General features: G+C 32.3%; 1 protein-coding gene across 1 annotated transcript in view; it reads right to left on the bottom strand.

Annotated features, from left to right (window-relative positions):
• LOC127734539 (uncharacterized) overlaps nt 1–8335 on the bottom strand; it is a 40418-nt gene extending 32083 nt beyond the window's left edge. Inside the window, exons 1-4 of the mRNA XM_052244465.1 lie at nt 8061–8335; nt 5901–5977; nt 4751–4791; nt 1224–2043 (exon numbers count right to left, since the gene is read on the bottom strand). Coding sequence (XP_052100425.1) covers nt 1224–2043; nt 4751–4791; nt 5901–5977 — 938 coding nt within the window. The 5' untranslated portion in view covers nt 8061–8335. The remainder of the gene's footprint in view (nt 1–1223; nt 2044–4750; nt 4792–5900; nt 5978–8060) is intronic.
• Nucleotides 8336–14220: the final 5885 nt, after the last annotated feature.

Here is a 14220-nt window from a genome sequence, read left to right as displayed (position 1 = left end):
TTGGTACTACATGGATAAAACTAGAGGATTCCGATAATCTGACAAAAAGTAGAAAAAAAGAGTAGCGAACATCCTTAAATAAGCAGTCACACGTATAAATTGCCATTCTGTCTCAAAATTTGCTGATTTAAACAAAAAGTAGCCTGAGTGTGTACTGCTATTTTACAATCCAAGAAGGGGGTTTACAGTTAATCTACCTTAAATTTGTTTTTTAGTTTCAACTTCAAAATCTCTCTCCATTGGATAAGTGCAATATTACATTTTATATTTGAACTTTTTTTATTTTTATTTGCAATTCAGGTACTTGCATATCTAGTACTGCAATTTTAATCTATTTCCAGTGGTTTTCATATACATTTAATTTGTTAATTCTTCTTTTAGAAGAATGTCTTCAATGAGCGTTTGCAATTATCATTTTAAATTCATTAAAATATCATTGAAATAGTCAGGATCTCATCATAATTCTAAGAATAAAAAAGGAACTACAATCTTTAGCTCTAGCTTTTGCTTGGTATTGGTTCTTTAACTTCGGGCAAGTATTTTTTGTTAATGAAAGTAGATATTTAAGAAAGGCAGCGATTTCCTCAGTGTGCTTCTTTTTTTTAAATGTATTTTTTTTGTTATCTTGGTCAAGTATTATTCTATCATTTTTAATATTGTTATTGTCGTTCTTTCATGCATTAGTTTTATTTTCTACGTTATTTGTTTATTTGCCTTGATTTTCTTTGTTGTTTTTCTGTTTGACACACGCCGTCTTCTCTCTCCAAGGTGAACAGCGGTTTTTAGCACCACTGACAACTACATATTTTATTCCAAATAAAATATGGTCTTATACAAACGTTGAAGAGCTGATAACCCCCCCCTCTACCCCCCCTCCAAAAAAAAAGTACAAATAGTATAGCTAAACTCGGAAACATGACTGAAATAAATAAATTTCTTAAATTCAAATAATGCCCTAAGATTTATAACAGGAAATTTCAATAAAATAATATTCGTTTTTGAACTAAAACTGAAAAACTACTTTCGCATTTCGAATTTTTGTTTGTCAGTGCTGCTTGAAAATGATGCAAAACTGAAGTATAAAACAGTTTTTTAATCTTGCAAATTTGTCTTGGCTCCATTTATACTAGGACATTTTATTTATAAATGAATAAACACCAAATGAAAATAAAACACAGAACTAAACAGTGGACAGATACATACAATATGTATTTATGACCTACCTATTCAGTGACATGGCAATGTGTGTTGTTTCATTTTGTTTAATGTTAGGTACTGGTGACAATTCCACTGGAACTCGAAAAACGGGAGATGAAAAAACGTTACCCTCAAAACTTTCTAAACTGTTATGAAAGCTAAGACGGTTATCACTTTGTAAATCTAAACGTGTACATTTATATCCAAATTTATTTTTCGTGCACCTCTTATTCGGTTTTTGTATATTCATGTTGCTTGTTAAAAGCTGTCTGTTGTCAATAGCCTGAATACTTATGTTTTTGTGTATTAGATTTTCTTCTTCATTACATGCAAATTTATCATTATTGTCAGTTCTGCAAAGAGGTTCTTCAGCATCAGTTATAAAGTCACTATCATCTTTATGGCTATTTTTCGGAAAATCTCTACAAAATGACACGTTGTAAACATCTAACGATAAATCTGTTTTATATGGACACATTGTCTTATATTTGTCGGAGTTTATTGTGTGTGTTGAATCCATATTATGAATATGCTGATCTATTTTGACATTCTTACTGTTTTCATCTTTGTCTTCAGAATTAAGCTCAATACGGGTCGTTGGGGGTATTCTGATGCTTTGTAAAGAAGTAGTTGAAGCATGATTGATATTTGGATTATCACTTTTATTTGCTGTATTTAATAAATCGCTTATCTTTTCTGAGGTTTTGTTATCTTGAAGGTTTTCCACTGCAACAGCGAATTTATTTACCATTTCTAACAAAGAATGAACTAGTAGATTAATATCGGTAAGTTTGGTAGAATTGTTATTGCACTGTGTCTCTAAGTTTTGTACATGTTCTTCCAGATCTGTAAAATATGTCACAACACACAATTATACATGTTTACAACTTTATATAGATTATTCTTCAAATTTAGTTGGCATTTTATGTTGTTTTTTTTCAATATTCTTAAAGCTTAATATAAATATGATAATATGTCTTTGTTTTAAATAAAACTTCTCATAACTTCCAACTAAAATGCGGTATTCCATATTCAAAGTATGTGCTACCGACTCTTAAAAGCTATAAAACCAAGTTTTACCAAGAATTTTCTTCGGAAAATGCCCGTACCTAGTCAGGTATATGACAGTTGGTTTCCATTATGGACTTCCCAATTTTTGAATTTACCTTGGAGTTCGGTAATTTTGTTAATACGTTTTTAAAACACATTACTGATATTGCTGTTAAAACGCAATACATTTTTCAGAATAAAACATTTAAAATATCCCGCAAAAGTCGACGTTGATTGCGCAACGTTATTGTTTATGCACCCGACCGTGGAATTGACGACATACATAATTCGATAAAAAAGTGGTGTTACATGTGAGATGCAGAATAATTAAATGACGTTAATATACAGCCAAATTATTAGAACCATATTCGATCAAACACATGTATAATGTGTATACAAAACTTATAGGTTTCATAACGAGTGATTTCAATATAATAATAAACGCGCCTTCGGCGATATCCAATTCTCACGAGTTGTTAAACCTATTTCTCTTATGATCAACACTCTTTTTGTGTTACTGAATTAAAAAATCCGCGAATCGTTGATCTAGTCTTTTGCACATATCAGTATGACATCAAATGTCCTGTTCCGGCGTCAAACTTTAACATCAGCCATCTTAACACTTTTAACGCTTCATAATGTAATAAAATTTGTCAAAAAAAATATTTTAAGGTTAAAAGTGTGAGTGTTTTGTATATTATTGAAGAAATCACATATGTCTATGGAACGCCACAGCTGTCTTATTCAGATTGATATTCGTATATTTTCAAATAATTATACACGCTAAAAAAAATAAAAGAATTCATATTTTATAGAATTGATGTTTGTCGCTTATTCCGATCCCCCCATTTCCCTGTAACTTTAGTGTGAGTTGATTTAAAGTGTCTCATTGCCGACAATAAAGTACAAGTCTTTTGATTTTTGTGTTGAACCTGGGACATTAATGTAGCGGCAGTGAGACACAACAAACTTATAATTCGTTGTGGTTAGTTGCGTCGGTGTCTTCATCATTTAGATTGTCAGGTTTCTCGTTTAAATTGTTTTTACATTTTTCATTTTATAGCATACTATGTGGTATGGGTTTTGCTCATTGTTGAAGACTATACAGTCAAATATAGTTGTTTAAAACTTCTACGTCATGTGGTAAATATTTGGTTGAGAATTGTCTCATTGGCAATCATACCACATTTTCTTATTTCTATATAGGTTTTTTTTTTGCATTAAATATTACCGAATTAGACTGTTTTGGTATGATAAATTTGAAAAACTCAATTGATTAGTATAAAACTTGTATAGGAGTTATTCTTCAAGATCAAGATAAAGCATCTACAGAAAAACATTTCTTTTTTTAATTTTGTATTAACCGATAAATGTACAAATAAATGTACAGTCAACATTACGCTTTTACACTGACAGCAGCAGGCGAGACGAGAATTCCGTGGAATCTTTCACGAATTATTATATATACTGCTTCCATTTGAGAACTAAGAAAGAAAAAAAAACGGCAGGACCAAATTGTTTAGGGATATCCCCCGTGTGGCCGAAAGACTGTAAATTGTTTAGTACTTTTTTCTTATTTTTGTCTGCCGTTCCCCTTTTTCATAACAAATAACTCTGAACAACAAGTCGAACTTTAATTTGAACTTGAACTCAATGGATGGCGAAACTCATTCAAAGGACATTAAACAAACGACATAGTGAAACCGGTTAAAAAATAGAACTAGTTTTTCTGAAATGGTCACATGGTTTTACCTCCACCACGTAATGTGATAACCACATCAAAGAATGAAAGGACCACATCAAATACTGAAACAAACACATCATGAAGTGTCAAATCGTCAAAATTTAAAACATCATTACGTAATGTTAAAACCATATACAGAATTGGCAAATCATCATTACGAAACAATAAAACCCTATCATGTAATGAAACAACTACATTACGTTAAGTCACATACACATCAAGAAATGTTAAAACCACATTGCCTAATGTAACAACCACATTAAATAAAGGTGAAACCACATCGACTAATGACAAAGCCACATTGATTAATGACAAAACCATATCAAGTAATGATAAAAGTATATCAAGTCAATACGAAACCATATAGTGAAATATTGAAATATCATTAAGTAATGATTATGCCATATTGAGTTATATCAAAACATCATTATGTAAAGACAACATATCATCAAGTAATAATAAAACAACATAACGTAATATAAGAGTTCCACATAAGACAGCTGTGGCGTTCCATATATGTCCGTCGCTATGGACGAAATGTACATCATCTTAACCTTTGCAAGTCATCAATGACCTTACGAATATCCAATGGAAATGTCGTAATATCGTCTCATGATGGTGGATAAGCCAATCAAATTAACGCATTTATCGTATCACGTTTTTGTATCACACTCCGTACAGTGTGATACGAGAAATATCTCTCCATGCAAGAAATAGATACAGGCCACAACCATAAGAGAATAAACCTTCACGACTTACTTTCCAGTCGTCTGATGGTTTGCTTGGAATTCTCAACTAAGCTGAAACGAAAATAGACCATTATTACTTCAAAAAGGAACAGAGTAGATTTGATAGACCATAAATGTCATCCATCTCTATGTGCAAACTAATTTCAGGTATTTAATCTTCAAACAGTAATGATCAATGGATTGATACTAGTACTGATGTATGATTTGTCGTTGATGGTATCAGCAAGTAAGTAATATTTGCCCCGGTGCTGAATGAAATGCCCAAGATGCATTCATTTTCTATACATTTGTTGTTAAAAATTTAGAAAATCAATTGATTTCATTCATAGATGGCCTTATCCATACTAGTATTTGGCTCAAAGTTTTGGAATTTAGGGCTTTAAGAACTGCTAAAATTTGTTTTTGGTTTGCTTTCAAACAGTTTTGATTTGAGCGCAATAAATAGACGAATCGTGCATATGGTGTATTTAAAAAAAGCGGATGATACCAAGGGGACATTCAAAAGTCATACCTCGAGATAAACTGACATTACCATGGAAAAAACGAAAAACGAATAAAAGACAAAGACGTTAACAAAACGCTACATATAAAACTTAAGACTCTAAGCAACATAAACCCCGCGAAAAACTGGGGGCGATCTCAGGTGCTCTGGAATTATTCTGCTACACTATTGGCACCCGTCGTATTGTTTATGATAAATTATCAGTATAGTTACTCCGTAAATTAGAAATTAGTGTTCAGAATGTAGTTATAGCTTACATTTAAACACTTTTGGCTTTGATAATCAACATGGCAGTATTTTCATTTCTTATTAAAACAAGAAGATGCCAGTTGATAAAGGACTTTCCGTTTTGAATTTTCCTATGAGTTCGGTATTTTTGCTATTTTACTTTATACAAGAGCTGCTCATCTCAATGGTAAAAGAAAATGAAATAAGAACAATTGTCCACATAAACACAACACAGATAACTAAAAAATGAAGCAGCTCGAATAACACCAAATATTTTTATAAACACTTGTGATCTGAATTTTGTAACAAGTCTAAATATATCGATTTATCTAGTCGCAGCATGTTTACCTTTAAACCTGTTTTAGTAATCTTACGATTAAGGTTGATAACTAAAATGTCTCATTTCCGTACGATATATAATGTTACCTACGTTTTTGAATTTAGACGTTGCCATACAGTTGTCTGTTGCCTATTCATTTCCTGGACGGCGTCCATTATTGAGTCCATCTGAAATTAAACACTGATGTTAACAATGAAGTTGCTTTGACATGTATGATAAATAAGTTTCTTTTGCTTAAGATTCGAACGATCTTGTTTCGTTTAATTCGAATTTTGGAACATGTAGTAAACATTCGCAACGTTATTCATATAAAAAGTAAGGAAATTAAAAACAAATATATAAAAATGATGTCTCCAGGCATAACTAGCGATGTTATGATCTATAATACGTTAAAACAGTTAGACAGGAACTACCAAATATATTGAACATTTTAACTATATCAACCAAGAAAATTTTAATCTTTGAACCACAACAACGAATAACACATGGTCCAAATAGCCAGATTTCGTACAGGCACAAAATCCGGTATGGTAAAATTAAGGCAATAGAATTTAAAAAAAAGTTAACCGATGTTCAAATCTCATTTATCCATTAAGAAGCTTAACGTACTCACAAACCTCCCCTTTCCCTATTTAGGCGTAGACCTCAAACAAACCTGAACAACCAAAATGCCAATAGGATGACTACACATTATTTAAAAGGGCAAAGTCATAATGTGCTAGCTATTAAAGGAAGCTACCGATAGCTAATTATGTCCTACAGCTGTTGGTTGAATACATACACTGAAAACCAATATCAGAAACAACACACATTTTTTGATGTGCTTTTTAACTCAAAGCATAATTATTTATCAGTCAATTAAGTACATAGACTTGTACATATTCTAATCAGTATTGTAAACACACACACATGCAACATATCATTTAAATGTTTTTTTTTCAGTTGTTGCCTTTTGACAGATTAAATATGTGTCAAATATACAACACAAACAACATTTTCCAATGCGTTTTGTTAAGATATACTTTTTAACTTTTTGGTCTTTTGGTAAATGTTGTTTGTTCTGTATTTAGACCCCTCTACCAAGAAATGTGTTTTGCATGCACACGTATAAAAATTGCGGTTTTTATCCAACGCAATCATAGGTTTGAATGTTGTTTTCAATTTAGACTTGTTTATATTTTTCGTTTGGGCTTGTATTATATTTTCCTTTGGGTTTATATGATCCGTTCATCCTATTTTGACTCTTCAAAATTCAAGAGTCTATCCTTAATTGAGGTAAATTATATGTCCTACAAATACCGTTTCGATTCCTAACATCACTGAAGAGACATTAATTGTCGAAATCTAGATATGGTGTACAAATTTTTGCACCTCATGTTTGCGGTATACTATCTTTTCCGCAAGTTTATTGTTTTCTGTTGTTTGGTATTAAATTTATATTAAGATCCATTTTGTTACATCTTGTAATACGTTTATTTGGCAATCGCCATGGCAGTCAGAGTCATAAGAACATCAGTTGTTCGACCTGTTAGTCAAATGCGTTTTGTTAAAATATACTTTTTCACTTTTTGGTCTTTTGGAAAATGTTGTTTATACATATATATATATATATATATATATATGTTAAAAATAAAGCTAATATTGGTCCATGATAATTATTGTTTTGATACTTTTGTACCGTCAAACTTGTTGCGATATCTAATACATACACAATGTAACAACAACAAGGGACAATCATTTAATGGAAAAGTACATATATGGTGTATTGATGATGACATAAACAGACTACACTTACTTTACAAAACTCAAAACAAAAGCCATCACAAACCAATATTTTTTCGAATACTGCCTCTATGTAAATAACACATTATTTCAAACATAAGTTGCGCTATTTTGCAACAATTACCTTTGTATATAAAGGTTCCTAAAATATATTTTGCTTGTTCTGTTGAAGCCCAACTTGTGTCTTTACTACAAATCTTACAACGCTTTCCTTTCTTATTGTTTGTTAGTATTGTTTTGATTTCCTGTGTTTTATTTTCTAACTTTGTTTGTGTTTTGTTAAGTGATAACCCAATTTATCCGTTTATTTCATTAGTTTTGGTTATTTTTTCCTTGCTTGTCGGATTTATTACTAATATATTCCCATAATTGCATATTCCTTAAGTAGGAAGAATGTATTAAATGTATTGTTAGGGTACTTATTTGCATATCATCATTATCCAGAAATTAAAATATAATAGCACCTACCTTTGAAGTAATTGAATAACTTAATACTATCCCATAGTTTCAACACCTTTATATAAACGGCCTTGTTTCCTGTATTGTGTAGATTTCAAATAAGATAATTAATTATCTTTATGTGTTCATAGTTGTGTAATACGTAAGAACTGCATTGAAATGATACATATACATTTAAACTGTTTCCTTTTATTACATTATGGCAAATAGGTTTAAACATCATAATTCGTATAAAGTAATCTTTTCTTTAAACAATAATTTTCAGTGTGGTTTTCCCATATTACTGTGTTTCTATAAATACTTGATATACTTCCTTGAACTTATATTGTAATGTGTGCTCATGATTTAAATGTGGTTTAAACAAAACATAGGATAAAAAACAAATCGATTTTCAAGTAAAACAAAACCTAATAGAATAAAGTAAATTTAATATTAAAAAAAAAAAAACTAATAGAATAGAGTAGTGTGCAATGTTCATAATGTAACCTATCTCATACTCCCTTGTTTCACCTGTATCAATTTTCGTTTTTATTTTTTAGTGGAGCCTGTATTATCTCAATGAACATGTTATTCTACTTTGTAAAGAATCACTCTGATTCAAACAAAAAATTCTCTGAAACTGGCATTATCAAGATGCTTGATTTCTTGATTGACAACATATTTGTTACGTTTGGAGGACGTGTTTTTGAACAGACTGTCGGAATTCCTATGGGAACCAATTGTGCCCTCTTCTTGCCGACTTGTTTCTTTATTATTATGAGGCTGACTTCATACAGGAACTTCTTAGGAAGAAAGATAAGAAGTTAGCAATATCCTTTAACTTTACGTTCCGCTATATAAATGATGTTCTCTCACTAAATAATACAAAATTTGGTGACTATGTTGAACGAATCTATCCCATTGAACTAGAGATAAAGGATACTACAGATACAGTTAAGTCTGCCTCATATCTTGACTTACATCTAGAAATTGACAATGAGGGTCGGTTGAAAACAAAACTTTACGACAAAAGAGATGATTTCAGCTTCCCAATTGTGAACTTTCCATTTCTATGTAGCAACATTCCGGCAGCGCCTGCATACGGAGTATATATCTCCCATTTGATACGATATTCCCGGGCTTGTATTTCCTATCATGATTTCCTTGATAGAGGATTGCTGCTTACAAGGAAGCTAATAATCCAAGAGTTCCAAATGGTGAAGTTGAAGTCATCCCTTCGTAAATTTAAAGGACGCCATCACAAGTTGGTTGACCATTATGGAATAACCGTTTCACAGATGATATCGGATATGTTCCTTATGTCGTAACTACAATACCCTTCCCTTTTCACGAATGTGACCTACCGAATTAGACTATTTACCGGATTTGTGATAACATAAGCAACACGACGGGTGCCACATGTGGAGCAGGATCTGCTTACCCTTCCGGAGCACCTGAGATCACCCCAGTTTTTGGTGGGGTTCGTGTTGCTTAGTCTTTAGTTTTCTATGTTGTGTCATCTGTACTGTTGTTTATCTGTTTGTCTTTTTGTTTTTGGCCATGGCGTTGTCAGTTTTTTTCGATTTGTGAGTTTGACTGTCCCTCTGGTATCTTTCGTCCCTCTTTTATCGGCACATACTTTTCCTATATTGAGACATGATAGTCACCACTTAGCAACATTTAAACACTGCATTTAGATAAACTTCAGAAAGCGTTTACATTTTCAGTTTTTCTTGACACAAGTTCAAATATCGTTCAAATGCAGGAGAGGAGCATATAAAGGCAAAAACAAACTGATATACTTTTTTGGTGTGTCGTATATACCTCTACACAATAAAGCACCAAAACAGTAAATCAGATGCCACAATAGTTAACTCATTTTCAAAACACTCATTTAGGAGTCATAGGTCATAAGAAAACATTCAGATTCAACCAAAATCACGGTCCGTGTATATTTGCGTCCATTCGTTTTTCATTTTAAAATATCAAAAACAAAAAACAAAAAACGAGAGTGTTTTCATTTTTCGTTTTTGATTTCTCAAAAACCAAAACGAAAAACAAAAGTGTTTTCATTTTTCGTATTTAATTTCTCTAAAACCAAAACGGAAAACGAAAGTGTTTTCATTTTTTGTTTTTGATTTCTCTAAAACCAAAATGAAAATCAAAAGTGTTTCCGTTTTTCGTTTTTGATTTCACTAAACAAGAATTTTGTATTTAATTTTAATTATTTCTCGTTTTATAATGTACAATGTTTTCCTTTCTTGTTTCACAGTCATTGATAGTAAATAATGCCAATGTAAACACCCCTGTGTTCTTTCAACATAATGTAGACAAAATAGACCGCCTGACTTATGAATTGAACTACGGTGATAAATGAATCAAAGCCTTTCAAATTACCTTGTTTATATCTTTAATAAAAAATAAATTATTATATTTAAATATTAAACAAATCATAAATTTAAATTGTACAATACAATATTATATAAAGATGGTACAAATAAATAGATTGATTACAACATCACATTAACAAGGGAGGTTACTACTTTTTAAAACTTATAAGAAAACTACCCCGGTCGTTAAAGTATACATGCACAGTCACTGTCAGATCTTTAATCGAAGATAATGTCGACGGATGCAAAAGACTTTATCAATCTGAACAATAAGGGTGCGTGATCTTTACTTTTAAATTTAGAAAGGTTGATCTCAGATGATTAGAATTCATGACCAAGGTCCATTATACGAACATTCAGGACGATAATGTGTTTTGCTTGATCAATTGATTGAAAAACAAATTTCCGCAATTTCACAATTCAAACCGGGATTAGCATTCAATCATTTTGCCATTCGGAGCCTACTCGGTATTAGTTTTGCTTATTTTTGAAATCTATATGGTGACCTTAACTAGAACCTGGGTGTGGATGGGGGTTTACGGAATAGAGAATAGTGGGCAAAAAATATGAATAATAGAGACAATGGACCAAGAAATAAAAAAAAATTGAATAATGAGGTGTTGAAATATAAAGAGAACAGAATAATTGGCAAAAAGTATAAAGAAATAAAGAATAGAGAAAAATGGTCTGAAACACTGATTAAAGAATAGAGAAAATCGGCATAGAATATCAAAGAATACAGAAATGAAGAAATACGCATCCAAACCATCATACTAGTTGCCTAAACCAACGTTATTTTGTCTCCGGTAGAATGTTATTGGTTTTCATACGTTTTCTTTTTATTTCTATGCCTATCAATTAAGACATGAGCTTTCATAATTTGCCAGCTTATTACATTATAAAAAAAGACTAAGCCGAACATCACTCTGATTTTTTCTCAAGTAGACCTCAGCTACCCACCCTACCACACCATTACCGAAAAGTTAATAAAAAAAATCTACGGCAATACTTTTGTCCGCACTAGATGCAAAGGTAAATTGGGTACCTGAGGTCTTCTGGAGAAAAAATCAAGGTATAGAATAAAGCAAAACATTGTAATCCACATAGCCAAGTGTGTGGCTGTTGTTTTCAGGGTATGAATGGTTCTTTTCCTCGTTGAAGACCCTCCAGCTACTTTCAAGATGAAGAACAGGAATAAAAGCCCTGTTCATTGATAATTTGTATTTTTGTCTATGTATTGTGTGCGATTTTGTTCCATGCACATCTCTTTATTTTCTATTTTAGGGCCTAAACACGGCTCAATGCAAGTTTAGTCCTTCAATATTAAAGGTCATATGTTAAATTATTGTTTCGGATAAGAGTGAATTTGGTACCTATTAAAACGTTTAAACCCGCTGCATTTGTTTGCACCTGTTCTAAGTCAGGAACCTGATGTTCAGTAGTTGCCGTTTGTTGATGTGGTTCATAAGTGTTCTCGTTTCTTGTTTATTATATAGATTATACCGTTGCATAGTTTTCCCGTTTGAATGGTTTTGCACTGGTCATTCTGGGGCCCTTTGTAGCTTGCTGTTTGTAGTGAGCCAAGGCTCCGTGTTGAAGATCGTACATTGACCTACAATGGTATTTCTTTTACAAATTGTGACTTGGATAGAGAAATGTCTCATTGGCACTCAAACCACATCATCTTATATCTATATATGGTCTTTTTAAGTGAATTGGGAGATTGGGATTTCTAGCTTTAATCTCACCCATGTCAGCTTTTTATTTGTATTTACAGAAAAGAGAGATAGTTTTGTATTCTTTAATATACTGTAACAGTTTAATTTTCCATGAAAAAAGGACAGTTTTTTCTATGTCCGGTAGCATCGTATCATATCTTGACATCGGCTGTTGTTTGCTCTTTGGTCGGGTTGTTGTCTCTTTGACATATTCCCCATTTCCATTGTCAATTTTATTATCGGTAGGCATGTAAAATTGCCAAACCATACACGACCGTTCATTAGTCATCGTAGATCTATTCCAAGTCTTAATAAGTCTACACAAAGCAGAAAAGGAACTTTTACAGCAAGGAATATTACACAACTGAAGCCCTAGTCATAAAGATCGATTGACTGATTGGTGTTCCTTTAACGTCGCCGCAGAACATAAAATTATTACCTGATCTTCATTCTCAACATCTTCAATATCTATTGTTCCCAAGGAAGCAACCATTTGATTCTCTGGGGTGGGGCAGGGATTTGTACCCGAAGTCAATAATTTTTTTTAACCCAGACTGAAAAACATGCCTTTATCCATGGCCACACACAAACAAACACAATGATATTTTCAAGATTTATTAAAAAAAATTTTTTTTTACACTTTTATATTTTTATGTTGTTTTGACATATTAATTTGACTTGAATTTATACCAATTTACTAAATATACATGTTTATACTAAGCCAAGTCCGTTTATATCTTGTTTCTCGCCTGACTATACAAAAGGTCAGGAGAGCTTTGGCCATCATTTGTCGTCTTTGATAGATATGGTTGACTGATAAGCTGTCTATATAAAGTAGTGGGACAATAGCATGAAGACATCACCAAATCAACATATACAATACACAAAAAGACACCTAGAGCTTACCATATGGCCTTCAACTACCCACCAACAGGCAGTAAGCTCTGGTTGGCCTTAAACACAAATCCAAGGGCACAGCAAAATGAGAAAATATCCAATTAAGACTGGGTGACCTGGGAGGAAAACATTGGAACTTTCCTAAGAAATACAAATTTCACCCCCCCTCCCCCTCAACATTTTAATAAGGAGATGTGGTATGATTGCCAATGTGACAACTATCCCCAAAGTTCAAATGAAGTGGATGTAAGCAATTATATATAGGCAACCGTACCACCTTCAACAATGAGAAAAAAACAGTAGGGTATAGTCGGCTATGAAAGGCTCTGACATGAAAAATATGAAACAGTTCAGTTGAGAAAAAGCGGCCTAATTTATAACACAATAAAACGAAAAACAAATATGACAGACATCAACAAACGACAACCATTGAACTACAGACTCCTAACTTGGGACAGGCACATAGAGTATGTGGCGGGGTTAAACATGCAAGTGAGCGCTCAACCCTCCCGTTAACCTGGGGCGAGTTTTGTTACAGAACAACATAAGAACAAACTATAAAAATCAGTTGAAAAGGGCTTAACATATCAGATCGATACAAAACAGAAAAAAAAAAAACATCTAACAAAAGCACAGACCGGACGTGGCAGGGTATTTATACATCCGTAACAAAAAAACAGGACACAAAGTACAGATCTGAGTGTAATCGCAGTACTGACAGCTAGTTTAAAGCCAATAACAACTAATACAAAAATCATGTATCTAAGACTAAAATATCAATCAGTAGATATCCAACATCCAATGGATTTAGTGTAAAGACGACATTAACAGTCAGAGAAATACATGACCCTGTGCAATGCCAAATTATAGGTATCAACAGATTGTAATACCTTGGTGTGTATAACAAAAATATGTAGTATAATTTTAAGTTACTGATAACAAAATTAATATTTATACCAATAAAAACAATATTCAAAGATCTATTTACAGTGTTCACAATTGGTAACCTTTTAAAATAAGTTTATTTGAAGGATTGATAAGTTTACCCTGATCGTTTTTAATTTACATGAATACAATTTCTATTTGTATTATTATTGATAAATACAATATTGCAGAAGTAGTGGAAATAGATCTACAAGTGAGGGAAGTTGTTTGTGACTTCAGGGAACTTTATTTGGGTGTTAT

The sequence above is a fragment of the Mytilus californianus genome, unplaced genomic scaffold (assembly GCF_021869535.1).
Source record: "Mytilus californianus isolate M0D057914Y unplaced genomic scaffold, xbMytCali1.0.p SCAF_3, whole genome shotgun sequence".
In the NCBI taxonomy this organism is placed as follows: domain Eukaryota; kingdom Metazoa; phylum Mollusca; class Bivalvia; order Mytilida; family Mytilidae; genus Mytilus; species Mytilus californianus.
Note: the sequence above shows the minus strand (reverse complement) of the source record. Positions and strands in the feature narration are given on the sequence as shown.